Source organism: Hylobates moloch, unplaced genomic scaffold (genome assembly GCF_009828535.3).
Source record: "Hylobates moloch isolate HMO894 unplaced genomic scaffold, HMol_V3 SCAFFOLD_8, whole genome shotgun sequence".
In the NCBI taxonomy this organism is placed as follows: Eukaryota; Metazoa; Chordata; class Mammalia; order Primates; family Hylobatidae; genus Hylobates; species Hylobates moloch.
In genome coordinates, this window is record NW_026652283.1 from 30,822,540 (window position 1) to 30,850,352 (window position 27,813).

General features: G+C 40.0%; 2 protein-coding genes across 9 annotated transcripts in view; one reads left to right on the forward strand and one right to left on the reverse strand.

Moving 5' to 3' along the window:
* The first annotated feature begins 1,308 nt into the window (after nucleotides 1–1,308).
* YARS2 (tyrosyl-tRNA synthetase 2) lies at nucleotides 1,309–12,096 on the forward strand. The gene is made up of 5 exons (XM_032159964.2): nucleotides 1,309–2,110; nucleotides 3,120–3,287; nucleotides 8,234–8,389; nucleotides 9,015–9,185; nucleotides 11,756–12,096. The coding sequence occupies exons 1-5, from the start codon at nucleotides 1,332–1,334 to the stop codon at nucleotides 11,913–11,915; spliced, it is 1,434 nt and encodes a 477-aa protein (XP_032015855.1). The 5' UTR covers nucleotides 1,309–1,331; the 3' UTR covers nucleotides 11,916–12,096.
* A 1,885-nt stretch (nucleotides 12,097–13,981) lies between these two features.
* Nucleotides 13,982–27,813, reverse strand: part of DNM1L (dynamin 1 like) — a 65,743-nt gene continuing 51,911 nt past the window's right edge. For 3 of the 8 annotated variants that reach the window (XM_032159958.2, XM_032159956.2, XM_058441897.1), the window contains 9 exons: nucleotides 27,379–27,468; nucleotides 25,523–25,615; nucleotides 22,184–22,240; nucleotides 21,400–21,477; nucleotides 21,043–21,075; nucleotides 19,133–19,309; nucleotides 18,869–18,978; nucleotides 16,394–16,553; nucleotides 13,982–15,762 (listed from right to left, as the gene is read on the reverse strand). In XM_032159958.2, the coding sequence (XP_032015849.1) occupies nucleotides 15,706–15,762; nucleotides 16,394–16,553; nucleotides 18,869–18,978; nucleotides 19,133–19,309; nucleotides 21,043–21,075; nucleotides 21,400–21,477; nucleotides 22,184–22,240; nucleotides 25,523–25,615; nucleotides 27,379–27,468 (855 nt within the window). In that variant the 3' untranslated portion in view covers nucleotides 13,982–15,705. The remainder of the gene's footprint in view (nucleotides 15,763–16,393; nucleotides 16,554–18,868; nucleotides 18,979–19,132; nucleotides 19,310–21,042; nucleotides 21,076–21,399; nucleotides 21,478–22,183; nucleotides 22,241–25,522; nucleotides 25,616–27,378; nucleotides 27,469–27,813) is intronic. The other 5 variants (XM_032159957.2, XM_032159960.2, XM_032159961.2 and 2 more) reach the window with 3 other exon arrangements.

The following is a 27,813-nucleotide window of genomic DNA, read 5'->3' on the forward strand; positions in this document are numbered from 1 at the left end:
AAACTAATTCACTGAAATTATACATGCAAACAAACTGATTATTAAAATAAGTTTTCATTTTGTTAGATGACTTTATAACGTTAAAAAATAGAAAAGTCCTGTAGGGAATGATTTGGAACATGGCCCAGATCCCAGCCCCAGGCCCAAGGCACTCAATCTCCCAGCTGCTGGGAGTATTGGTTGCTTATTGCTCACAGCTGAGTCCCTGCCTGCACATTTCACTCTCCAAAAGCCTTACCCAGCGCTTTGCTTCCTCCCCAGAAACATCCCACATTTAATGAGCAGTCAGTAAGAGGGTCTAAAGGTCTGCCCTCTGGCCTCAATTCAGGATGACTCTGAAAGGAAATCCCGACTCCCGAGCCCTTATTGGATTGCCCGAGGCCTCTATTACAAATTGTTCACAGTTCAACTTCTTTCTCCCTCCACCCAACCCGGCCTCCCTCACTCCACTACAGGTGTCGTTCTTAAGAGCACACTCCAATTACCCTCCTGCAAACCAGTCTCCCCCCAACTCAGTCCAGGGAATTCTACCTAAGATGATTTTGAAAGCGGTCCGAGAAATCAGGCTCTAACATGGGATTTTGAAGCTAGATCACCTGCCAGCCAGCTGCCAATAAGAACCTCATCCCTGGTCAGTATTCAGAGCACCTGTCACGCTGCACGATGTGATTACTAATTTGAATCCACTCATGCTAAGCTGTGTTCCAACCTAGTTAACTGTATTTAAAATAAGCCACGGGACTTGATGCATGTACTTTAGTGCACTGAGTTTTTCTTGCTATACCTTGGACAAGACTGCCACCTCCTGGAAGAGCTGATGGATACTGGGGACTGACGTGCAATTAGAGAATCGGTACTATGAAATTGCTTGCGTCTCAGCAGCAATTCCCTATCTCTCCGTGAAGTTAAACCAATTCCTAACCTTTCTCAACCTCTGTGAGCAGCTTTTTGCATGGTACCAAGACTTCAAAGAACTTGCGCATCACAATCTTTTTACGTGAAAATTTAAATGCAAGTTAACATTTGTGAAGCGTTATATGCCAAATGCTTTAATTTTTAAGGCTCACAACAGCCTTATGAGGTAGGAACTATCATAAGCAGATCCACACTGCGGATGGGGAAATTAAGTTTCACGGGGCGTAAGGCGACGGCTCTGAGGCGGAACCGCCACTTGGAGTCGGGACTCAACTGCTGAGAGCGCAAGCTCCGTAACTACGTAACCGTCTCGGGCATGCGTAGAAAAACACTGAAGCACCTTCCCTAGGAGCTGTAAGTAGGTGGGTGTGGCGGGGCCTCTGCAATCCCAGCATTCCCTTCGTGCCGCCACCAAGATGGCGGCGCCCATCTTGCGGTCCTTTTCCTGGGGCCGTTGGTCTGGTGCCCTAAATCTCTCAGTATTCTTGCCCTTGGGGCTGCGTAAGGCCCACTCGGGCGCTCAGGGGTTACTGGCAGCGCAGAAGGCTCGAGGTCTGTTCAAGGACTTCTTCCCGGAGACGGGGACGAAAATAGAGCTCCCAGAGCTCTTCGACCGTGGCACGGCGAGTTTTCCCCAAACCATTTACTGTGGCTTCGACCCCACGGCAGACTCGCTTCATGTGGGTCATCTGCTTGCGCTGCTGGGCCTGTTTCATTTGCAGCGAGCGGGCCACAACGTGATCGCGCTGGTGGGAGGCGCCACGGCGCGCCTGGGAGACCCGAGCGGCCGGACCAAGGAACGCGAGGCTCTGGAGACAGACCGCGTGCGAGCCAACGCGCGCGCCCTGCGCCTAGGGCTGGAGGCCCTGGCGGCTAATCACCAGCAGCTTTTCACTGATGGGCGCTCCTGGGGCAGCTTCACTGTGCTGGACAACTCGGCCTGGTACGAGAAGCGGCACCTGGTGGACTTCCTGGCGGCAGTGGGGGGTCACTTCCGCATGGGGACGCTGCTGAGCCGGCAGAGCGTGCAGCTGCGGCTCAAGAGCCCCGAGGGCATGAGCTTGGCCGAGTTCTTTTACCAGGTACTCCAAGCCTATGACTTCTATTACCTCTTCCAGCGTTATGGATGCAGGGTCCAGCTGGGCGGATCTGATCAACTAGGCAACATCATGTCCGGATATGAGTTCATCAACAAGTAAGTGCCTTTAGACCTTGGGGAAATCCTGGGACCAAATAATTTACACACTAGTAGCCTGTGATTCACTCTTAGGATTGTAGTTGCTGCCCTTCGTTCCAGCTCTTGTTGGTTTTATCCCCATTAAGGCTCTATAATGGCGTTAATAACACTGGCTAATAAGAACTAAAGGGCTGAATTAAGGGTATTAAGAGTAAACGGTGTATTCTAAAAATTAGCTGGGCGTGGTGATGCACGCCCGTAATCCCAGCTATTCGGGAGGCTGAGGCAGGAGACTCTCTTGAACCCGGGAGGCGAAGGTTTCAGTGAGCCGAGATCGCGCCACTGCACTCCAGCCTGGGACAACAGAGGGAGACTCTGTCTCCAAAAAAAAAAAAAAAAGGGAAACACACCACTAGTGAAGATTTGGTTGGTCTGTTTTGCTTCCCCTAAGTCGTCCTCTCTAATTAGAGAAACTGCTTTTGTGTGTTTATACCAGAACGTGACTGGGCCTCCTTGAGTAGCTAGCCTCTGCTTTAGCTCTGCAACCTCCATGAAACTAGTGTTAGTCCTTGGTTGGTATCTCAAAAAGTTTTTTCAACTCCAAATAATTGACAAGTAATGTGGGTCTAATAGCATTTTCTTGAGAGAAGTGAAGGATAGGGCTAGCTCATGTGCTACCTAGAGCAAAGCACATGTTTAAAAGGCGTTTAGAACATTTCCTTTAGTGTCTCTTCCTGACACCCCTTCACCCAGTTTTCTCCTTCCCACTCAGCCTTTCAAAATCTCTAGTCCATTGTTAAGTAGCACTTCCCCTTGGCCTGCCTAGAACCTGCCTGGAACCACTCATGAGATTCAGAATGAATAGAGTGAGTACTGTAACAGTACATAAGAGGGACAAGAATTCAGATTTAGGAGGTCAAGAAAGTTTTCCTGGAGCAAGTAACCAGAAAGAAATCTGGAAGGTGAACAGTAGAACCTACAACCACTTGTGCTTGAGGCACATAATGAAATTGTTCTTTATGCATAGGTTGACTGGAGAAGATGTATTTGGAATCACCGTTCCTCTAATTACAAGTACAACTGGAGCAAAGCTGGGAAAGTCTGCTGGGAACGCTGTTTGGCTAAACAGAGATAAGACATCTCCATTTGAATTGTATCAATTCTTTGTCAGGCAACCAGATGATTCAGTGGAAAGGTGAGTTCTGAATAATGGGCTGAGAAAAATTGACACCATAAACTCATGATGTAATTTTAGCCATTGGATCTATGTACATTTTATAGTTTTTTTGTTTTTAACGTAGTTTCTGTCTGCACATAAACCATTACATCATAGAAGACTAATTTTTACTGTGTTCTAAAGTGAAATACTTTGTTGGTTAAAGCAGAAAAACCACAGTGGGTGGCTAGAAAATGTAGAGCCAACTTTTTGATCTATACCTAGCAAGTTCTTAGGATTTTATCACCTGCATATTCTAGTTTTTGCACTCCTTTCATCTTAAACTTGACTACCCTTATTTTTCCTTTGTCTCTCTTCTCTCACAAATATGACTTTAAAGATCCTCTTAAGAAATGATTTTCTCCTTAAATCAAATTGCCTTAAACTCTTGGAAGAATATGAATTAATGAGAAACAAATATACCTGCAACAAAAAGTGAAAAAAAAATTTTGATGCTCTGTAACACCCAAGTAATCTAGGAATAATTCTTTAAGACTTAAAAAGTATATGACTTTCCTGCAAAATATTAAAAGACGCTATTGAGCAAAATAAAGATCTACATAAATGGAGAGTTACACCATATTCATAGTACAAAAATAATGTCAGTTCTTTTTTGTATTTTTTGAAACAGAATCTCACTCCCATTGCCCAGGCTGGAGTGTAGTGGCGCAGTCTTGGCTCACTGTAGCCTGAAATTCCCAGGCTCAGGTGCACACCACCATGCCCAGCTAATTTTGTATTTTTTTTTAGTAATGGTGGAGTTTCACCATGTTCCCCAGGCTGGTTTCAGACTCCTGGACTCAAGCGATAAACCTGCCTCAGACTCCCAAAGTGCTGGGATTACAGCATGAGCCCCCGCACCCGGCCAAGATACCAGTTCTGGATTTGATCTACATTTAGTACAGCGCCAACCATATCTAAACCGGCTTTTTGTGGAACTTGACGAGCTCATTGTAAGATTGACATAGAAATAAAAAGGGCTAAGATTGGCCAAGATGTTTTTGAAGAACAGAGTGGAAGATTATCATGCCTTATTACAAAATTTCAGTAATTGTGTTTTTTTTTCTTTAGATTTAGTCCTAGAATGTTTGACGATATAGTCCTGGGGTTTTTTTTTTTTTTTTTTTTTTTTTTTTTGAGACGGAGTCTTGCTCTGTCACCCAGGCTGGAGTGCAGTGGCGCAATCTCGGCTCACTGCAAGCTCCGCCTCCCGGGTTCACGCCATTCTCCTGGACTACAGGCGCCCGCCATCACACCCGGCTAATTTTTTGTATTTTTAGTAGAGACGGGGTTTCACCATGGTCTCGATCTCCTGACCTCGTGATCCGCCTGCCTCGGCCTCCCAAAGTGCTGGGATTACAAGCGTGAGCCACTGCGCCCGACCCAGTCCTGGGGTTTTGATGTCTTGAGAAATTGCGAATTGATAATCTTTTTTTTTTTTTTAGACAGTGTCTCACTTTGTTGCCCAGGCTAGAGTATAGTGGCATGATCTTGGCTCATTGCAACCTCCGCCTCCTGGGTTCAAGTGATTCTCCTGAGTACCTGGGACTACAGGCATGTGCCACCATGCCCAGCTAATTTTTGTATTTTTGTAGAGACAGGGTTTCACCATGTTGGCCAGGCTGGTCTCGAACTCCTGACCTCAAGTGATCCACCTTCCTCAGCCTCCCAAAGTGCTGGGATTATAGGCTTGAGCTACCGCACCCGGCCTAGAGAATTTAAATAATCTTTTTGAAAATTGCATTTTCTATCTGGTTCTGGTGTATAGAAATACAATTACTTTAGATATATTACCTTTAAATCTAGCAACTCTGCCAAACTCATTATTTCTAATAATGACCTTTAGGTTTAAAGGTACACGTTTAAATGTAAAGTTAAGAGACCAATGGCACAGATTAGAGAATCCAGACACACTCTAGCATATATGGTCTCCTTATCCCTGGCAAAGGTGGCATTGTAGTTTGGGAAGACAGTCTTCAGTGAATATTGCTCCATTAGTTAGATGTCTTCGTGGGTGAAAAAAAAAATGAAACTTAACCTTACATAGTACACAAAAGTCAATTCCAGGTAGATTATAGACCTAAATCTATATTAAAAGACAAAACAATAAAGCTTTTAGATAAATAGGAAAATACCTTTATGACTTTAAGATAGAGAAAGATTCTTTAACAGGACACAAAAGGAAGAGATTGATAAGTTAGACTAAATTAAAAATAAGATCTGTTCATCATAAGTCACTGTTAAGAGTGGGAGAAGATATTTTCAATACATGTATCTAAATGATAAAGGGCTTGTATTCAAATTAATATAAAGAATTTATTATTTCACATTGCATGCCTGTATCAAAACATCTCATGTACCCCATAAATATATACACCTATATACCCACAAAAAAAAATTAAAATAAGTTTATAAATGAAAAAACTATGTAAATACTGTCTTAAACATAGTTATTTTAATGTTAAAAAAGAAATTTCTCTAAGCCAGTGAGAAAAAGACAACCCAGCAGAACAATGGAAAGAGACTTGAACAGGTGCTTCACAAGGATCCCATCCAAAGGCCAAAAACATAAAAAAGTGCTTAGCCTTCATACTGAGAAGAAAAATACAAGATAAAGGGCACAATGAGATACCATTATGCATCCTCCAGAATGGCTAAACAAAAGAGTTGGCAGAACCAAGTGCTGCAAGAATGTTCCAAGGTGGTGGGAGAATAAACGTATAGAACCACTTTGGGAAAACATTTGGCAGTACCTACTAAAGCTAAATGTGCACATAACCTGTGATATAGCAGTTCCTCTTCTGGGTATATACCCAACAGAAATTAATGCACATGTGCACCAGCAGAGGTATATGAGGCTATTCAGAGCAGCATTAATAGCAATTGTCTAAAAGTAGAAACAGCACAAAAGTTCACAGAAAAATAAACACATTGTAGGATAATCATAGCATGGAATATTGTGCATGCAGCATCATGGATGACTCTCCTAAACATATCGATGTGCCAGAAAATAAATTCTATATGATTCCTTTTATATAAAATCTTAAAGACAGGCAAAATTAAGTGATGCTCTTAAGGGAGGCATGCTGAGATGTTAAAAGCATCAAGAAAGACAAGGAAGTGATTACTATGAAAGGCAAAATAGTGATTAACTTGGAGGGGTGTGTGATATATTTGTGCATTCTTGGGTAGGGGCAATACTGTGTTTCTTTTTCTTTTTTTTTTTTTTTTTTTTATTTGAGATGGAGTCTCACTCTGTCACCAGGCTGGAATGCAGTGGCGCAATCTCGGCTCACTGCAACCTCCATCTCCCGGGTTCAAGCCTCAGTCTTCCGAGTAGCCGGGATTTTTTTTTGTATTTTTTAGTAGAGATGGGGTTTCACCATGTTGGTCAGGCTGGTGTCGATCTCCTAACCTCATGATCTGCCCGCCTCAGCCTCCCAAAGTGCTGGGATTACAGGCGTGAGCCACTGCGCCTGGCCTAATACTGTATTTCTTGACCATGGTGATGGTTACATAGATGTTTTATGATTCATTAAGCTATATCTTTGCGAATAATATACTTTTTTCTGTGTGTTAGATATATTTCACCAAAGAAAAAGAGAATACATATAGGATGATATTATAGTCACTTAACAATAGGCATACATTCTGGGAAGTGTGTTGTTAGGTGATTTCATCATTGCAAATATCGTAGAGTGTGCCTACACAAACATAGATAGCATAGCCTACTACACACCTAGGCTATACAGTGTACCCTGTTGCTCCCAGGCTAGAAACGTGTACAGCATATTACTGTACTAAATACTGAAGGCAGTGGTAACATGAGGGTAAGTATTTGTATATGTAAACGTAGAAAAGGTACAGTAAACTATGGTATTATAATGTTATGAACCACTGTTGGACTGTACCAGTCCGTGGCCTATTAGGAACAGGGCCGCACAACAGGAGCTGAGTGGCAGGTGAGTGAGCGTTACCACCTGGGTTCCATCTCCTGTCAGATCCGCGGTGGCATTAGATTCTCATAGGAGCACAAACCCTATTGTGAACTGCGCATGCAAGAGATATAGGTTGTGCATTCCTTATGAGGATCTAACAAATGCCTGATGATCTGAAGTGGAACAGTTTCATTCTGAAACCACCTTCCCTCCCGGCTGCCTCCTGGTGCCAAAAAGGTTGGGGACTGCAGATATATGCAGTCCGTCGTTGACAGAAACATCATTATGCAGAGCAGGATGATTTATATCAGTTTTTAAAATTACACAGTACTTTTTTTTTATAGCCACATGCACATAAAAGTATAAAAACATGCTTGGGAAGGATGGTAGCACATAAACTTAGATTTATGGTTATCTCTGGGGGCAAGGAAGGGAATGTGATTGGACTGCGGCCTTCATCTATGCCTACTTCGTTCCTTTTAAAAAGGAAATATGAGGCTGGGCATGGTGGCTCATGCCCATAATCCCAACACTTTGGGAGGCTGAGACAAGAGGATCGCTTGAGCCCAGGAGTTTGAAACCAGCCTGGGCAACACGGGAGACCCTGTCTTTACAAAAAAAATTTAAAAATTAGCCAGGCGTGGTGGCACAAGCCTGTGGTCCTGGCTGCTTGGGAGGTTAAGGTGGTAGAATTGCTTGAGCCCAGGAGGTTGAGGTTACAGTGAGCCATGATCATGCCCCTGCACTCCAGCCTGGACAACAGCAAGACCCCCCATCTCAAAAAAAAGACGAAATTGAAAACAAAGATGCCAAAATAGTAACACCTTAAATCTGGGTGATGTGTGCATGGGACCTACTATGTTCAGTACATTTCTGTATGTTTGTTTCATATTTAAAAGTAAGCAGGATAACCTTAAAGGGTAGAGGAGCTGGGGATAAAAATTAGGTATGTGATATAAGTGTGACTGTTTATTTTTTATCTCAAAGGTACCTGAAGCTGTTCACTTTCCTGCCCCTTCCAGAGATTGATCATATCATGCAGCTGCATGTCAAAGAGCCAGAAAGGCGGGGTCCTCAGAAACGACTGGCAGCAGAAGTAACAAAGCTTGTTCATGGACGAGAAGGATTGGATTCTGCTAAAAGGTAGTAGTTTAATATAATTAACACTTGATAGTTATTCAGTGGATGGACATGAGAAAAGTAGGAGTATGCTGTTTTAGGGTTATCTTATCATTTATCACAAGGACTGTCAGTATTTGACTTAGCAATTTAAAATAGCCCATTTATTGGAAAGAAGGATTATCTTGAATTAAGTTTATGAATTATACCAGATAGATGTTTAAAAAACTTTTAGTCTATGCTGGGCGCAGTGGCTCAAGCCTGTAATCTCAGCACTTTGGGAGGCCGAGGTGGGCGGATCATGAGGTCAGGAGTTCGAGACCAGCCTGACCAATATGGTGAAACCCCATCTCTACTAAAAATACAAAAATTAGCTGGGCGTGGTGGCACACGCCTGTAATCCCAGCTACTCAGGAGGCTGAGGCAGGAGAATCGCTTGAACCCGGGAGGCAGAGGTTGCAGTGAGCCGAGAGCACGCCATTGCAATCTAGCCGGGGCAGCAGAGCAAGACTCCATCTCAAAAAAAAAAAAAAAAAAAAAAAAAAACTTTTAGTCTAGAATTTGGACACTCTATAATTGGTTAATGGGTATTAGAACATGTATTTGAATAAACATTTATATGATGTGGCTCTTAAAATGTGTTTTTCAGGTGTACAAAAGCCCTTTATCACAGTAGCATAGATGCACTGGAGGTCATGTCTGATCAGGAGTTGAAAGAGTTGTTTAAAGAAGCTCCATTTTCTGAATTTTTTCTCGATCCTGGAACAAGTGTCCTAGATACCTGCCGCAAAGCAAATGCCATTCCAGATGGTCCCCGAGGGTAAGATTATTTAACTTTTAGACTTACAGTTACTTCACCATTAAATGTTATAGTTCACAAGGCCAGGAGCAGTGGCTCACGCCTGTAATCCCAGCATGTTGGGAGGCCAAGGCGAGCGGATCACGAGGTCAGGAGATCGAGACCATCCTGGCTAACACGGTGAAACCCCATCTCTACTAAAAATACAAAAAATTAGCCAGGCGTGGTGGCGGGTGCCTGTAGTCCCAGCTGCTTAGGAGGCTGAGGCAGGAGAATGGCGTCAACCTGGGAGGCAGAGCTTGCAGTGAGCCGAGATTGCACCACTGCACTCCAGCCTGGGCGACAGAGCGAGACTCTGTCTCAAAACAAAAATAAAATGTTACAGTTCACAGCATGTGTTTCCAGAGAGGGTGTTTTCCTGATAATGCTTTAGTGGCATCTCTTCCTTAGAAAAGTTAGTTTAGTCCAAGAATAAAGTATAGCCTGAGAGTACTTATTGAGAATACTTTATATTTTCCATAAGAGTACAATACTCCTATACTGTCTCTTACTATATCTAACCCAGTCAGTCTTTCCTCCAACACTGCAAAAGTGCATTTGAGGGACATGTTGTTCAGTAAATACACTGGCATCAGTGTACGGCTTAGCGATATGGTCACCATTTTCGAGGGATGGAGAAACGGAGGCCCTATGTAACAGATTAACACAGCCCCTTTCATAGTCTGTATCCTCTTTATATTCAGGGATGGGAAAGGTTACGTAACCTATCTATAGTATTAACTGAATTTCTGAAAATGAAATGAGTATATAATGGCCAAAACTGCAAGTACTTTTGCACTAACCTATTAATGTCATCAGACTATTATTGTAAACTATATAATAATCCCCTTGAGAATTGCATTTTCTATTCGGGAATTGAGTAGAATATTTTAATTAATCAGTTATGAGATATTAAGGAATAAATAAGGTTTTTCACAAAAAATAATTCAGCATATAATTGATGCTTATCCATTTTTAAATGAACAGTGAGGTGGAAGGAAAAGTATTGGGTAGCAAGAAGACCCCCAGGTGCCTCTTTTACAGGAGTTCACACATAAGTCAAATGGTCATCAGCCATATCATGGCCATGATTATGAATGACATTTGTTATGGTTGCTGTTCTCTTTCAACTGTCTTGGATTGTTTGCCTCTGTCCTAGAGTCCTAGACTGTTCTGCCTGGAGAAAGCACCCATTATCTCCCTTTGCATCACCTGCCACTCCACCTTATGATTCCCTCATCTGCTGGTTTAATACACAGTGAATTTGAGGCTGGTGTCATATACTTCCCTACAGTACGTCACTGAGACAAATAATTTTCCTCACTATGGAAGCAGATTTCGTTTTCTTCTGAACTTTACTATAGTGTGTTCGCTAATACTGGAAGCTTTACCACTATTAGAGATGACACCACATCTGATTTAGCCAGGGCTCTAAGTAATACTGATTGTATATTTTTTATATTATATAAGCTAAATAGGTTTGGTGCATTTAAATTAAACATAGAATATGATCTGTAAACTAGCAGACAGCGTAAAATAATACTTCCTAAAAGAAAGGAATCTGGCCTTAAGTAGAAAATCTTTTACTGATGAGTTTTATAAAACCATGTCCATGGCCAGATATGGTGGCTCACACTTGTAATCCCAGCACTTTGGGAGGCCAAGGGCAGGAGGATTGCTTGGGGCCAGGAGTTCGAGATCTGTGTGGGCAAGGACGTAGTAAGACTCCGTCTCTACCCAAAAATAAAGGTATAAAAATATCTTTAAAACCATGTCCAGTAGTTGTTTCTTAATTTTATTTGGTAACACATTCAGATGAGAGAAAACTACCATTTATCTTTCTTAAGGACTTCCAAGACCTAACCATGCTGAAGCCCTGTCTTCTCAGATCTCACCTTTCTAGCTGCTCCCATGTTTGCTCCCTGATTGTCAAGGTAGCTTCACTCCCAGTTTAAGTATCTCTTTTTTCAGTGAAATGTTCAGCCCTCACCTACCCAGTGTGCTCCTAGAACAACTTCTCCTAGGTCTTTTTTTTTTTTTTCTTGAGACGGAGTCTTTAAAAGAGCAGATGCAAGGCGTAAATTCCGGCCAGGCGCAGTGGTTCACACCTGTAATCCCAGCACTTTGGGAGGCCGAGGCAGGTGGATCACCTGAGGTCGGGAGTTTGAGACCAGCCTGGCCAACATGGCGAAACCTGTCTCTACTAAAAATACAAAATCAGCCAGGTGTGGTGGCGTGCACCTGTAATCCCAGCTACTCTGGAGGCTGAGGCAGGAGAATCCCTTAGAACACAGGAGGTGGAGGTTGCAGTGAGCTGAGACCGTGCCAGCCTGGGCTACAGAGCAAGACTGTGTCTCAAAAACAAACAACAAAAAACAAAGAGCATTAAAGAGAGGCAGACTCTATTGACAATCGAGCAAACATGAAGGTAACAGTCCAGTGCCAAATGTTCTCAATTGGAGAGCCTCTGAAATCTAAGTGAAACAGTCTTTTTGGGGGACAGATCAACAGTGACTGGATCTCACTACTTACTAAATGTTTCTATTTTTTAGGTATCGAATGATAACAGAAGGCGGAGTCAGCATAAATCACCAACAAGTAACAAATCCTGAGAGTGTTTTAATTGTTGGACAACATATTCTCAAGAATGGACTTTCCTTACTTAAAATAGGAAAAAGAAATTTCTACATTATAAAATGGCTTCAGTTATGATGAAAAGTCCTTCTGGTTGTCCACATAAACTTACCCATCATTCATTCTCAAGACCTCTGAAGGGTCGGCTCCAGAACTTAAGACCTTTGCTTACGCAAATCAGAAAAACAGAATGGACTAGGACTCAGTGTGAGTAACTTCATTATTTTTATGGGCCGGTTAATAAATATTTGTTTAATGATGGGATGTTTTATTTTCTGATGTACAAACCTCGATTACCATAGAAAACCATGATTTTCAGGGTTAATCTCTTTTTAAAATTAGACTCCAGAAGAGAAAGAAATGCTGGCTTTCCTATTTGACCCTTCCTGCTCTCCTTTTTGTAGTGATGAGGCACAGTGAAAAAGAGGTAGTGTAAGGAATTGTGAGGCTGGGCACGGTGGCTCACACCTGTAATCCCAGCACTTCGGGAGGCCAAGCTGGGCAAATGGCTTGAGGCCAGGAGTTTGAGACCAGCCTGGCCAACAGGGCGAAACCCCATCTCTACTGAAAATATAAAAATTAGCCAGGTGTGGTTGCAGGCACCTGTAACCCCAGCTACTCGAGAGGCTGAGCTGCGAGAATCACTTGAACCCAGGAGATGGAGGTTGCAGTGAGCTGAGATCACACCACTGCACTACAGCCTGGGAGACAGCATGAGTAGTGAGTGACACTCTGTCTCAAAAAAAAAAAGGAATTGTAGCTGCTTTTCTATCAGGTATGCAGCACCAATCTCACTAATGTTATATAGTTGTTTATAAAATCAGCAGGGCTTCTAGTGTCCACATTAGAAATGGGAAAACTAGTATTAGAAACCTTGAATGGAAATTTGATTTTTTTGTAGTTCAGGGAGCAAATGTAGTTCTTAAAAAGGAGAAAAAGTTAGATGAGGCCATGGTTGCTTTGAGAAATTACAGTAAGAAGTAGTTTCTTTACAAAGAATAGTACAAAAATCAGTACGTGACTTTTCAGAAAGTTTCTAATTCAGTTTTCTAGTTCCTTGCCTGTGTTCCAATATAATTCTGTTCACATTAAGCCTTGTTGTCAGTAGATTCCTAAGGTAGCAATGTTTTAAATGTTTTATAAATTTAGAAACTTAAATTGGTTTTAAGTTTCAACTTTTCCCCCCAAGCAGATTGCAACTTGAGGTAAATTAAAAAGTAACCCCCCAAAAATAAAGCCAATTATACCAAATATGCAATCATATGAGAATATCAAAAAGTATCCAGGTAAGGAAAATTTTCAGGTCAAACTTAAAGGATCTGGAATCAAGACTGAGTTCAGCTCTGCAAACATGAGGCAAATTAATTCTCCAGAACTATTTCCATATCTGAAAAATCAAGGCAATGGCATCCCTGTTGCCTTGAGGATCAAGTGAATCACGTATGAAATGATTAATCAGATTTCTTTTGAAAACCTTACAGGCAGCAGAGCATGGCTTTAGTGTTCAAATTCTAGCGATTTACTACCTGGATTACTTGGAGCAAGTCACTGTCTTCATACGCAAAAAATGGAGATGTTACAATACCTTGGTGAACTGTCAGAATCTGGTAGGAAAAAAGTCATAAAATTTTTGGTACTCTATACGGTTATGTTCCAAAATAGATTTAGGTATTAAAAAGCTCCTTTTGTCTCCCTTTCTCTGGGAGAAAAATTAAGAATTCATTTTTTGACAAACTTTAATGTCATTTCATACCAGCAATTTTATTTACACAGCAAGAACATACAGGTATCATCAGAGATCATCTCTACATTTCAGATCTTGACTCAAGTTTAAGGGCCAACAAAGGAAGGCTTTTCTCTTTCCATTAAGTTTCTTGCCTCTGTTTTTTGTTGTACAAAGTGTGTAGTACTAGCAAGTGCATTACCATAGCATGTCTTTAATTTTCAATTTGAAATCTGATGTGCTGGAGAAAAGTGCATCGTAAGTTTTTGTTTTTGTTTTTTTTTCCCCTTACAAATTCAAAGGACTAGAATAATGGTAGTCATCTGGAAAAAGTAAATCATGGATGGCTATAATTTTGAAACTGATGCTTAATGATGGCAGTGATTTTTAAGTGTGGCAACAAACGTTTTGGGAGCATGTATCCTCTGTCAAGATGGTACTGGTAACAGATTCAAAGTAGTACCATATCGTATCAGACTGATGTGGGGGTTTTTATGTTTGAGATCAGTTGGTGAGCCTGTTGTTCCTTAGTAAATTGATGCCGTAAGCTAAAGTTAACATATTCATATTTTCCCTGCCAATAGTCCTTCATAAATACCTGGTCATAAACTGAAAAAAAATTAATATCTGCAATATAAATGTGTTGTCTATTAGGGACAGGGCTAGATGTCTTAAGGATTTCTAAGTACATCTTAAAATTTACAATGTAGTAGTTCATACCAAGAATCATCTGGGGAATTTTAACAAAATATGTATATGTTCTAAACCTCATCACTACCCCATAAATGCAGCTTAAGTCTGTAAGTCTGAAGGAGTATGCGTATCTGGGTGTTTTTTTTATTTATTTATTTATTTTGAGACGGAGTTTCACTCTTGTTGCCAAGGCTGGAGTGCAATGGAATGATGTTAGCTCACCACAACCTCCACCGCCCGGGTTCATGCGATTCTCCTGCCTCACCCTCCCTAGTAGCTGGGATTACAGGCATGCGCCACCACACCCGGCCAATTTTGTATTTTTAGCAGAGACGGGGTTTCTCCATGTTAGTCAAGCTGGTCTCCAACTCCCAACCGCAGGTGAATCCACCTGCCTCGGCCTCCCAAAGTGCTGGGATTACAGGCGTGTGCCACCACACCCGGCCTTGGGTGTTTTTCTTTCAGCTCCTCCAGTACTTTCATACTATTCTATTTTGTTGGTATGAAGCTATGAAACGAAAGTAGCTATTACCAATGCATACGTACAGTACATTGGTTTTAAGTTCCACCTCAAAGTGAATCTTAGAGCTTGGTGTAAGTGCTCCACTTTAGAGATGTACCTTAATTACTACTGTATTTGCAAATTAAGGGAAATTTAAGTCATCATTTGATTTTCTGAAACCTAAAAGGAACTGGCCATCATTACCAAGTCTTTCTAGATAATCAAGGGTAGATCGCTGTTTTTAATGTAGGAATTAATGTAGGCATTCCTGCTTTCAGGTTTAAGTATGAATCAAAGCATATTTTAATTTGATAGCGCAAATGGACCCAGAATTGGATGGGCTATATAACTACACAGTATGCACACCACAGCCATGTCGGTGTCACAGATCCTTTTGTGCATTCAGCTTTCTTAAAAACACATCAAAGGCTGCAAAGAAGCTCAGAAAAACTAAATTGAAGGACAGGTGGAATACAATGACTCTATGTGAGGAACTTGCCAACTCACATCTTTCAAAGCCAGATCAGCTTATATAGTACATGCATTATAGTCATATGAAATGTTGTCTTGGTGCTTTCTTCTTGGAGGACTATGGCAGCAGCTTTAAGACTAACAGAGATTATTACACAGGTCATCTTATCCACAGGCAAACTGCTGTGCACAACTAGAACATTAACAGTTCTTTTTAAGTTCAGATGAAACTGTCACAAGACAGACTTGATGTATTTTATATATACTGGGAAACTTTAGAAACAGCCATTTATTATTTGGATTAAATGTGTGATTTGTTCTGCAATACGGAATACACTTTTCAGTTTATAGCCCGTCTCCACATGAGCAGATTCATACCATTGCAATACACAGGAGGAGTTCATAAATAAGATTCTACTCAGGTAGGCAGTAACTAGGAAGTTTTGAGTCAACAAAGTCTCAGTATTACATAGTTCTCTTCACCAAAGATGAGTCTCTCGGATTTCAGCAATAATTTGACTGGCTCCTTGTAATGCCTGCATTAAAGGAAAAAAAATTTTAAATGCTTATTATAAAGTTATGAAATTAATCTGAATTATGCAAGGTAATTTTTCCAATGTATATGTGGTAGGTTTATAACTAACTAACCAGTTTATACTAACCAATATCTTCTCTGGAATTAGAATCTAATCAAGTACCAGCCGGGCACAGTGGCTCACGCCTGTAATCCCAGCACTTTGGGAGGCTGAGGCGGGGCAGATCATGAGGTCAGGAGATAGATAGAGACCATCCTGGCTAACACGGTGAAACCCCGTCTCTACTAAAAATACAAAAAATTAGCCGGGTGTGGTGGCGGGTGCCTATAGTCCCAGCTACTCGGGAGGCTGAGGCAGGAGAATGGCATGAACCTGGGAGGCGGAGCTTGCAGTGAGCCGAGATTGCGCCACTGCACTCCAGCCTAAGCGACAGAGCCAGACTCCCACTCAAAAAAAAAGAAAAAAAAAGAAAAGATTCTTATCAAGTACCAACAGGAAACAAGCCTAGCTAGAATATAAGAACTATATATATCCAAGAATCAAACTGCATTTAAAACTATTCCTATGTTTCTACCTATTTCTATGTTTCTATCTACTACCCAAGTATAAAAATTCAAAAGGTCCACAGTACCTTTAGCATATCAGCTGCTTCTTTCCTGCGCTGTGCCATGTCCTCAGATTCTGTCAGAAGATCATCCAATAAGGATGATTTATACAGCTGGCCTACTAGCTCACTCTGAAGAGTGTCTTTCACATGATTAACCAAAAAATGCATTACTGCCTTTGGCACACTGCAAAACAAAACCAAATTATGGAATTTTAGCCACAATTCTACTTTTAACAATTGGGGCTTAGATGCTTAACCTCATGAACTAAAGTAAGAACACTACTACTTTGGATATTTCATTAATGGCATAATCGCCCTTTAGATTTTTGCTTAACTGTAATTAAACATGAAGAAAAGCAGTTCTCGGCCAGGCGCAGTGGCTCGTGCCTGTAATCCCAGCACTTTGGGAGGCTGAGGCGGGTGGATTGCTTGAGGCCAGGAGTTTGACAGCAGCCTGGCCAACATGGCGAAACCCCGTCTGCACTAAAAATAAAAAATTAGCTGAGTGTGGTGGCACACACCTGTGATCCCAGCTACTCGAGAGGCTGAGATACGAGAATCACTTGAACCCAGGAGGTGGAGATTGCAGTGAGCCAAGAACGTGCCACTGCACTCCAGCCTGGGCAACAGAGTGAGACTTTGTCTCAAAAAAAAAAAAAAAAAAAAGGAACAGTTCTCGATACTTTACCTTCTTTTCATCATCCTTATTTCAATACTCTTCAAAAAGCATTTATTCATAATAGTCAACAAGTGAGAAAAACCCAAACATCAGCTGAGGGTTAAACACAGTATATCTATACAATCTAGTATTATTCACACATAAAAAGATACGTCACTTAATGACAGGGATATGCTCTGAGAAATGCATTATTAGGTGATTTCATTACATGAACATCACAGAGTGTACTTACACAAACGTAGATGGTATAGCCTCCGACACGCCTAAGCTATATGGGATAGCATATTGCTCCTAGGCCACAAACATGTACAGCATGTTACTGTACTGAATAGGGAACTGTAACACAATGGTAAGTATTTGTGTATCTAAACATAGGAAATGTACAGCAAAAATATGGTATTATAATCTAATGGGAACACATTCAAATATGTGGTCTGCTGGTTCATACTACAGTATGGATGAGGCTTAAAAACATTAAGTGAGCCGGGTGCAGTGGCTCACGCCTGTAATCCCAGCACTTTGGGAGGCCAAGACAGGTGGATCACCTGACGTCAGGAGTTCGAGACCAGCCTGGCCAACATGGTGAAACCCGTCTCTACTAAAAATACAAAAATTAGCCGGGCACGGTGGTGCACACCTGTTATCCCAGCTACTCAGGAGGCTGAGGCAGGAGAATCGCTTGAACCCAGAAGGCGGAGGTTGAAGTGGACCAAGACTGCACCACTGCACCCCAGCCTGGGTGACAAAGCGAGACTCCATCTCAAAACAAAAACACTCTCTGCAGAGGATGGGGGCAATGAAGGAGACAAATGGAATTTTTTTCTTCAGGCCCACAGTGTAAAACACTAGGAACTATTATTTCTACTACAAGCTACAGGTTTTTAAAGTCTACAAGCAAAAAAGATAAATGGTTCTACAGACAAAAATCATTTATTTCAATATGAAGTATTAGACTGTTTAGTACTCTGTGCAGTAAAATTCATCTTAGCTGCTGACAGATTGCCAAAAACTGGATACAGAATATTTTCTAATAGATACTTCACACAACTAAATGTATATTCTCCCTATTACTGCATGAAATGACATACCAGGCAGCACGAAGGAGAAGATGCAGTAGGGACTAGATACAAGAAAAAACATTCTGAACAGAAAAAATACACATTTCCTAGTAAAAGACATTCGTTTTGATACTTTGGAAAACCAAGTTAAATTAAAAAGGCAAGTCAGTGTTACTAGCCAAAATAATTAATGAAACTACTAAATTAAAATTTAGGAAAAAAATTTTCTTAAATGACTCAAAATGTGGCAGCCAGAAAGAACAAAAGAATCTCTCATTTTTTTTTTTTTTTTTTGAGACGGAGTCTCGCTCAGTCGCCCAGGCTGGAGTGCAGTGGCGCAATCTCGGCTCACTGCAAGCTCCGCCTCCCGGGTTCACGCCATTCTCCTGCCTCAGCCTCTCCGAGTAGTTGGGACTACAGGCGCCCGCCACCACGCCCGGCTAATTTTTTGTATTTTTAGTAGAGACGGGGTTTCACCCTGGTCTCGATCTCCTGACCTCGTGATCCGCCCGCCTCGGCCTCCCAAAGTGCTGGGATTACAAGCGTGAGCCACTGCGCCCGGCCGAATCTCTCATTTTTAATAGCTTTTTCTAGCTGATACATGAGGTCCTAGTCATTCTATGTTAACAAACTGGGTCTTGCTACAAGTTACCCAAGGACTATCAGAGAATCCATTTGATGATTTAGAATAAAAACCTAAAATTTTAAAAATGAATCATCCAGAAGTATTAAAGCCTGTGATTTATATTAAGTAATACTAACCTGTCTTGAATATTCTTTCTGACAATGAGAAAATAGGACTTAATGAGTCGTTCAATAACCTCACAGTCTCGCTGCTCCCGAGCAGACAGTTTTCGTGCAACAGGAACTGGCTAAACAGGGATGAGGGGAAAATATTACTTTCGTGACACTGAAATGGCAGCATTTAACATCTGAAAGTTATGTAAGTTTTTGAGACTTTTAGTTCTTTCTGTCTAATCGTTTTCCTACTAACTTGGTCACCTAAACCAAATTGTCATGGCTTACCACATCCAGCAGATTCACGGCATGACCTTTTTGTGGACTGGCTGGCATAATTGGAATGGGTTTTGATTTTTCTTCTGCTAATAACTCTTCAGCTTTTGAAGTTTTCAGCATTCCTCTCCAGTTGCCTGTTGTTGGTTCTTGAACACCATCTCCAACCCCACCACCTCCAGATGCAACCTGAAAAAACATGTTCCAAAACCTATACCAACCACATCGTATCTGACCTTAACTAAAACAAAGTTCATTTTATTTGACAGTAGTCAATATACATCCAGTACCCATCTGAAGTTTATTCAGACAGATAATGAGGTCAGAAGGAGACACTAGGTAGCATGTACAACTGGAACCCTGACCTATCCAAATAAGAGGTTCTGCTCTAAGTTGTTTGCAAGGCATCAACCAATTTATGTTCTATTTAATTCCTTTTTTCTTTATCACTTGCTAACTTTTCAAAATCATTTCTCTTCTCCCACCCTTCAAAAACTAAATTGTAGAAAAAGTATATGCTGCCCTTAAAAACAAAGCTACTCGTTAAAAGCACAAAGAACTGCCATTCGGTTTAATTTCTTAAGTAATCATAAACACTGTTAAACTCTAAAGAGTTTATATATTTCTCAAGTCAATTTACATTCTTAATAGTCAAGAAAAATGCCATAAGGTATAAGTAAGAACTCTTTAACAAAAAGCAAGACTACATTTGCTATTCTTAGGCTGACAGTCACTATGAGTTGTTTCCAATGTGTGGAATGTGACAAACACAACAGAAATCCCCTCAACCTCTGTACTCTTAAGGATTTGCTGAAAGAAATCTAGTGCTACCATTAATCACAAGTGCTTTTGACCTTGTTTTCTAGAAAATGTATTAGTCTTGACTTCTAAAAGTCAAAAATAATGGAAAAACATAATTCATCAACATTTAAGAGGGTTTTTTTTTTTAGGCATTAGATCTTACAATCTAAAAATGGATTATATAAATTTAATAGAGGATCATGGCAGTTAGAAAAATGGTAGTTTGGGGTATCATTCTGAATCAAAATATTTGCTAAAATCTGTCTTCAGTATGTCAGTTAAGGTGAACTACATTTAAATATAAGTAGTATATTTATGTTACACATTAACCTAAAAATGAGTAATTAGATTTTTAAATGTTTGTTGATATATCAATGACATACCAAATGAAATCGTAAGAAGAGTGAGCACATTCACTGTGATGTCATGAATGAAATAAAACTTGTGCAGTGATTTAGATATTGCTTAATATCTGAGCACAGTAGGCTGAGAGAAGATAGGACATTTATAAACCTTTATTTGAAGTTCAGAACTTTAAATCTGGATAATTAAGGAAAGGAGCTAAATGGCAGAAAATCTTGAAATAGCAATGAGTCTGAATAATTTATAGATTATTTAATTTTCCTCTAAAATGGTTATCAAGAATTGAAAACAGTCTCAAACTCTCACAGTCCCCCTGTTTTTTAAATTTGCTTACGCTTCTGAAGCATATGTGAAGCTATATATAGGGTAACAAGTGCAAACTAACTGGAAGCATAAGAAAGAAGCATTAGATTAGGGGATTATCTATGAGTACTGAACAGATCTCAAGATCTTTAAAGAGGAAAGGAAATGTCCAAAGATACAATTCCATCTCTGAAATCTCTGAATTTCCTACCAAAATATGAAATTTAAAACTATTCTTGAAGGTAACAGAAAACAGTGAGAAAGCCTATTATTGTTACTAATTAAAACAACGTTTAATGCCATCCTCCACAGGTTAGATAAAAGGAACATGAAGAACATAACACAGATGAGAGGTAGATACCGCCACACAAAACAGTTTCTTTAATGGTGTTATAGACAGCGTCTCAGTGAGAACCAAAGGTACCAACATTTCCACTCTGAAGCAAGAGACTCACATTTTTAGTTTCTCTTCTGCTGTCCTGAATTAACTGTTAAAAGATATGTTAAAACATGCAATTTAACAAGCAAAATTTAAATACCAATGGGTTGAAATTGAAAAAGTGCAGGATAATTTCCTCTTTAAATTACTTTTTTTTCTGTGTGCATCTTCTATATCGCAAGCAAAAGCATGTCAACAATATAAACTATGCATTGCATTGTTATATAATTTAAAAATATATATTAGACTAAAGTGATCTGACCTTAGCACAGTATCGCATATTAATATTCTTCTATTCAGTGTATTGTTTCCAGAAGATTATGTTGTACCAGAGAACTAGGCATGCAGGCTTAGATTAAGAATCAGAACAGACCTTGCCATCAGCCTCAGCAGAAGCAGCGGGGGAGGGCTCCTGGGAGGCGGGTGCCAAAGCACTTGGAACTTTAGAAGACTAAAGGCAAAAAATCCAGGGGGGGGGGAAAAATCAAGGATGCAAAAATGCATTCAGGAACATTCTATAAATGTGAATTTTTCCCTTCTGTAACAAAATCATAAAATAACATGAAAAATGAAAATAATCATGGGAGATACAATTGTTTATTCTGCCTTATTTCCTTCACCATTGTCACCTTTGTTAAAAGTTGCCTTCAGATGAATACATAAGAAAAATCCAAATCCAAAAGCTTCATTTCTATTTTTGGTATTTGCTAAGATTCTCTTCTGGCAAAGAATTCCAGGTAAAAGATTTTTATACACACTTTAGTATTACAACTATTGTAAGTATTACTAGTAATTAAAACCTCTGTTCTGTGCATACTGTTTTTTCCAAGAAGCTCTCTTATTATAATAAAATATTTAGTCATTTCAGCTATTTACAAAGTTGATAAAGTCACTGACTTTTTTTTAAAAAGCTTGATGCTTAAATAAATGCTTAAACCTACTTTTAAGCATTTATGTCAGTGAATTCAAAATACTATTTATTATATCTTTAAATCACTCAGAACCCATTTTAAACTTGTATGCCTTTACTCAATTAGTTCCAGTGGAGTGTTAAAGGGAGGAAAAGAAGAAAAAATTACTCCTAGAACTGAATAATATTCTGAGCTCATCAGTCTGTCTTTAGGTATTGGGAATATGCATTAAAAGCATTTTTTTACCTTGTCTCGTGATACAGCTGAAGGTAATTCTCTGGCTAGCCTGTTTCTCCTTTGTTCCTAAGAAACATAAGCAAAACAAAAGTGATTATCCAAGTACTGAGATATATGCCCACTAAAAAATGTTCATGTTAACTGAAAAGTGTGGAGCAACTTACAGATACATCCTCTCACTGTTGGGACTCATGCCATAATTATCATATTTTAAAATAAATAAGAAATCATTTAACCCAAAGCTTCTCAATCTTTTTTTTTTCTGCCCACACACCTGAAGGATACAATACAGTGTCAGTAACAGTGGCTCCCTGTACTGGGGATTCTCAAATGCGGGGCAACAGACTGCCATCTTCTCCCCCTTTCCCACTAAGAAACAGTGATGTAAACTGTCCTCACATAAATGTGGAACGTAAGCCTTCAACATAGCATGTGGAATTTGAAGTCCGGAGATCACAGAAAACTCCGCAAAGCCTTTAAAAGTCACACTAACCTGAACTCCTTTGTGTTAAATTCAAACAACTCCCCTCATAAAACCGTACCTTGAAGAAGTATCTGTGGTTGAGGTTATCCTATAAAAATGTTCTGTTTCTTCCTCCAGGAAATAGTGTTGACAACTGATAGTCCTTTCTGTAACCTGGCTAATTTAACAGACTGATCAATTGCCCACTGTTCTAATTTGCTAATATTATCAAAGTAACTTGTACAAAGCTAAAGAAACTGTTAAATTCGAATTAGAATGTCCCGAGCATCTGCTATATCCAAGCACCAAGATAGGTAAAAGATTATGAAAATATTGGCCGGACACAGTGCCTCATGCTTGTAATCCCAGCACTTTGGGAGGCCAAGGTGGGCAGATCACTTGAGGTCAGTTCAAGACCAGCCTGGCCAAAATGGTGAAACCGTCTCTACTAAAAATATAAAAATTAGCCGGGCATGGTGGCGCACACCTGTAATCCCAGCTACTCAGGAGGCTGTGGCAGGAGAACTGCTTGAACCCAGGAGGCGGAGGTTGCAGTGAGCAGAGCTCATGCCACTGCACTCCAGCCTGGGCGGCAGTGAGACTCTGTCTTAAAAAAAAAAAAAAAAAGATTATGAAGATATAGAAATCTGTAGATGTTAATTAATGATGGATCTCTCACAGGCAGCATCAGATACAGTAGAAACTATTTAGGTTAAAGTCAAAATTGCTCCTAAGTACAAAGTATTTCATGAACACAGTCCAACTTGCAAAAAAATGTAAGTTAAAGCCTCACAATGATTTTGGTTTTTTTTTGTTGTTGAGATGGAGTCTCGCTCTGTTACCCAGGCTGGAGTGCAGTGGTGTGATCTTGGCTCACTGCAACCTCTGCCTCCTGGGTTCAATGGATTCTCCCTGCCTCAGCCTCCCTACTAGCTGGGATTACAGGCATCCACCACCCCCAGCTAATTTTTCTATTTTTAGTAGAGACAGTTTCGCCACGTTGGCCAGGATAGTCTTGAACTCCTGACCTCAGGTGATCAGCCTGCCTCAGCCTACCAAAGTGCTGGGATTACTGGCGTGAGCCACCGCACCCAGCCCACAATGTTTCATGTGTAATAATTTTTTTTGACAGGAATTTGATCCAATTTTATTTTTTCATGGGAGGGTATTCAGTAATAAAAAATAACATAATAAAAGTATAGATATTAACAATCTTCAAAATAAAAAATTAGCATGATAAAATGTACGTTTTAAACAGAGATACAAAGCAAAAGGCACGGTATCTAGAATTCTCACCCTAATCTGTTACTAACCAGTTATGATCTGAGCTGCTCCTCGATCCCAGCAGACCTGGAGAACCTGCTTTGCTAACTAGACAGCTTACCAACTGTTTTGAAGCCCTAGTGTCCTAATCTGTTAATGACATGATCTGCCCTCAGGGTATGGTAAAGATTAAATGAAAATATCCACATAAAGTTCTCTGGCACAGTCATTAAAACCAGAAACCTATTCATTTGTAGAAAAATACTAATCTGAAATCAGATCACATATGACCTTGTCAGTGTAACAAAACTACCACAAACACAAGTTTTTCATGATGTCAGTTTCAATGTAAAAAGAACTAAATCCTTTAAGTGTCTACATGCTAATTTTTAACATAACCGTTATCTAGCCTACTTTCTGTTTCTGAAGTGCCTACTCATGTATGCATTTTGGAATTTTTTCTGTTAACAGGAATCACCCCAGCTATGTAACCAAAAATTAGTTCCCTATACCTGTGTTAAGAAGGTGCTTGTTTCCTATAATAGTGCCCCGCAAAATAAGCACCAACGGAATAACTGCTATCTGTAAGCCTCAAGCTCCCCAGTGTTTTTTTTTTTTTTTTTAAGACGGAGTTTCGCCCTTGTTGCCCAGGCTGGAGTGCAATGGCGCGATCTCAGCTCACTGCAACCTCCACCTCCTGGGTTCAAGTGATTCTCCTGCCTCAGCCTCCCTAGTAGCTCAGATTACAGGCACTTGCCACCACGCCCGGCTAATGTTTTGTATTTTTAGTAGAGACGGGGTTTCACCATGTTGGCCAGGCTGGTCTCGAACTCCTGACATCAGGTGATCCACTTGCCTTCGCCTCCCAAAGTGCTGGGATTACAGGCGTGAGCCGCCACGCCTGGCCGCCCCATCTGTTTTAACCAGAGTTGAAGTCAATAACACAGGATCCCTTCCAGCTTCTGAACTGCATGTTTACAATTTTCTCACCATGCATATGCAGAAGAGGAAATTTGGTATAGCAGGGGACTCTGAGGTCTTACTGAATTAGGGAGTAGCAGAAAAATGTACTATTTTTGGAGAAAAGTGGCAGAGGAAAAAAATGGCTTCTGGATAAATTGCTCTGTCCACCAGCCTTGGCTCCATCTGAGATCTTACTCAATTTGCTACATTAAAATCAAAAGAAAAGGAAAGAAAAGATCCATGAAATGCAGCCACCCCAGTAGTGGTGAAAAAAGCACTCTGCTTTTCCAAATTTATGCTAAGTTGGTTAATTCTTGAGTGTTTCCTTCACAGCTTTCAGAGCCAAATGAAAGCAATTTTAAATACTTTGTTGTACACACTTCCCCTGTATATGTTACCAAAATAGAGCCAGTCACACCAAATCAGTGAATTCTCAGATTCTTTCTGAATTTCAGTTTCATAAGCAGAAAGTAATGCCTGCAGGTGGTTTTGAGAATTAAGAAAACAATGTAATCCCCTCAGCATTATTTCCTGGCATGCAGCAGGCACTAATGGGGCACATGTCTATTTTATAGTTACTCCATGCTAAATAAATTTGATATAATTGAGTTACAACGGATTTTTCTATCTGTGAAAAAGCGTTTAAGAATTATATTTACCTCTATATTATTGTTCATTAGCCCACAAGCATCAGCAAAGTCTGGATGTTTTGTGTTGATATAAGCCAGTTCAATTGCCACTAAGTTATGGACCTAGAAAAAAAGTAAGTTAGGCTATATACAAAAATACATCAACCATATTTTACTTTGAGAAATTTATATATAAAACTTATGAAACAGACAATACCGAAAAAGTACAGGAAACTTATGCCTAAATTACTTGATAATTATATTCCAACTGATAAATCTTATGTCAAACAATAATTTACTGTAGCTTTAAAATTATTTACATTTCAGCATCTAAAACTGCATTTCTAAGAGGGAAAAATAACATTAAAGTAACTACAGTATTTTACTGTTAGGGAAAAATAGTCATCTACCTGATGTAAATCTAAATTCCAATGCTTTATGCAACTTTGCTATTAAAACTTCAGATCATCCACTATTCCATGTCACTTTTTTAGTTCATTTTCAACAATAAGAAAATAAGTTCATAACCAGGCATAAGTTAAAGATGTTAACTTTATTTGGGTAAAGGATAGATACATCTAAAGACCTGAGGTAGTGACTGATTAGCCTTAACTATAAAGCACCTAGTTAAAATATTATATGTAGTTCAAAATCCTAAGAGGAAAATAAAAAAGAAAAGCTAAAATTAATTTATCCAGCCCTCTACAGAATTGCTAAGTCTTTTTGTTTGTTTTTTGAGACAGAGTTTCGCTCGCTGCCCACGCTGGAGTGCAATGGCATGATCTCAGCTCACCGCAACCTCCACCTCCTAGGTTCAAGTGATTCTCCTGCCTCAGCCTCCCCAGTAGCTGGGATTACAGGCATGCACCACCACGCCCGGCTAATTTTGTATTTTTAGTAGAGAGGGGGTTTCTCCATGTTGGTCAGGCTGTTCTCAAACTCCCGACCTCAGGTGATCCACCCCCCTCGACTTCCCAAAGTGTTGGGATTACAGGCATGAGCCACCACACCACTAAGTCTTACAGAGAGAATAAACTTAAGCCCTTTATTATGTGCTGTCCTAACAAATCTCAGATATCAGAATGGCACTTATCAGTCCAGAACTGGGTAAAAAGGGTCTCTTAAAATGAAGGTCCAATGATTCTGTGCTAAATTCAGTCTTACACATCAGAATCTGAGGGCTATCCTCGCTAAAGAAACAACCAAGCAGCAGCACTTACATTCCAAGGATGGTTTTGTACTCTTAGTAAACCTCCACGGGGCTCACCATCCTGAGCCAAGGACCCAAATGCACTTTTAGTGATCAGAAAGAAAACAAAAAACAAAAACCCAGCCAACAATTAGAGGCATGAGGGCAATTTCAAATGCTTATCCCATATTTCTGCCAATTTCAGCATTTTTATTTGTGTGGATAGCAGCAACCCAGAGAATAGTAGCAAGCAACTATGATATTATAGTTATTAGGTCATAACAAGCAAACTGCAGAAGTGGCCAGATTACTCCGATGTACCTCAAAGTAACAGTGTGCTATAAACACTCAGTTTACTGAGGCTAAAGATGGAACTAATTTTCTCTTAAGATCAGTGGTACTAAATAATACAGCAAAGCTATTCACACCCCTCAATCATAAATCTATTTTCAAGAAAACCCATGCCTGCAGGCTAACAATGATTAAAATATGAAGAAAAAATGCACTTTATACCAGAATTATTAAAAATTTTCCTTTAAAATAAGACTGAAACTCAACTTCTTTTTCCTCCCAATACACTGGAAAACATTATGCCTAAACTCTAAAGTAACCATATAATGCTTGTTAAGAAGCAGCCAAGCAAAAATTTAAACTTCTACTAATAGTAATTACAATGATCTATGCTATAGTAGCTCACCATTTCATTTGTAACAGGCAACCTTTTACGAAGAAGACAAGTCACCACTTCAACTATGGCATCATGAAGTTTAGGAAATCGTAACAATTCCTATAAATGGTAGATGAAAGAAAAATGTAAGTTTGGGTTTTTTTTGTTTTTTTTTAAAGACATAGTCTCACTAAGCCATCCTCCCACCTTAGCCTCCCAAGTAGCTGAGACTACCTGTATAAGCCACCATGCCAGGCTAACCGTCATTTCTTTTACTTAATGATCACAGAAATACTGAATTCAATTTGGAGGCTACATTTAAGAATCCTATTTCAAATCACTTTCAGATAAGGGAACTACAGATTTTACCTTGTATCCCATCTTATACATTTCCTTCCACCCAGTGAAACCACCACTTCATGTCCTTTTCTAGTTCATGTGAAACCTGTTACATTTCTCTCTGTC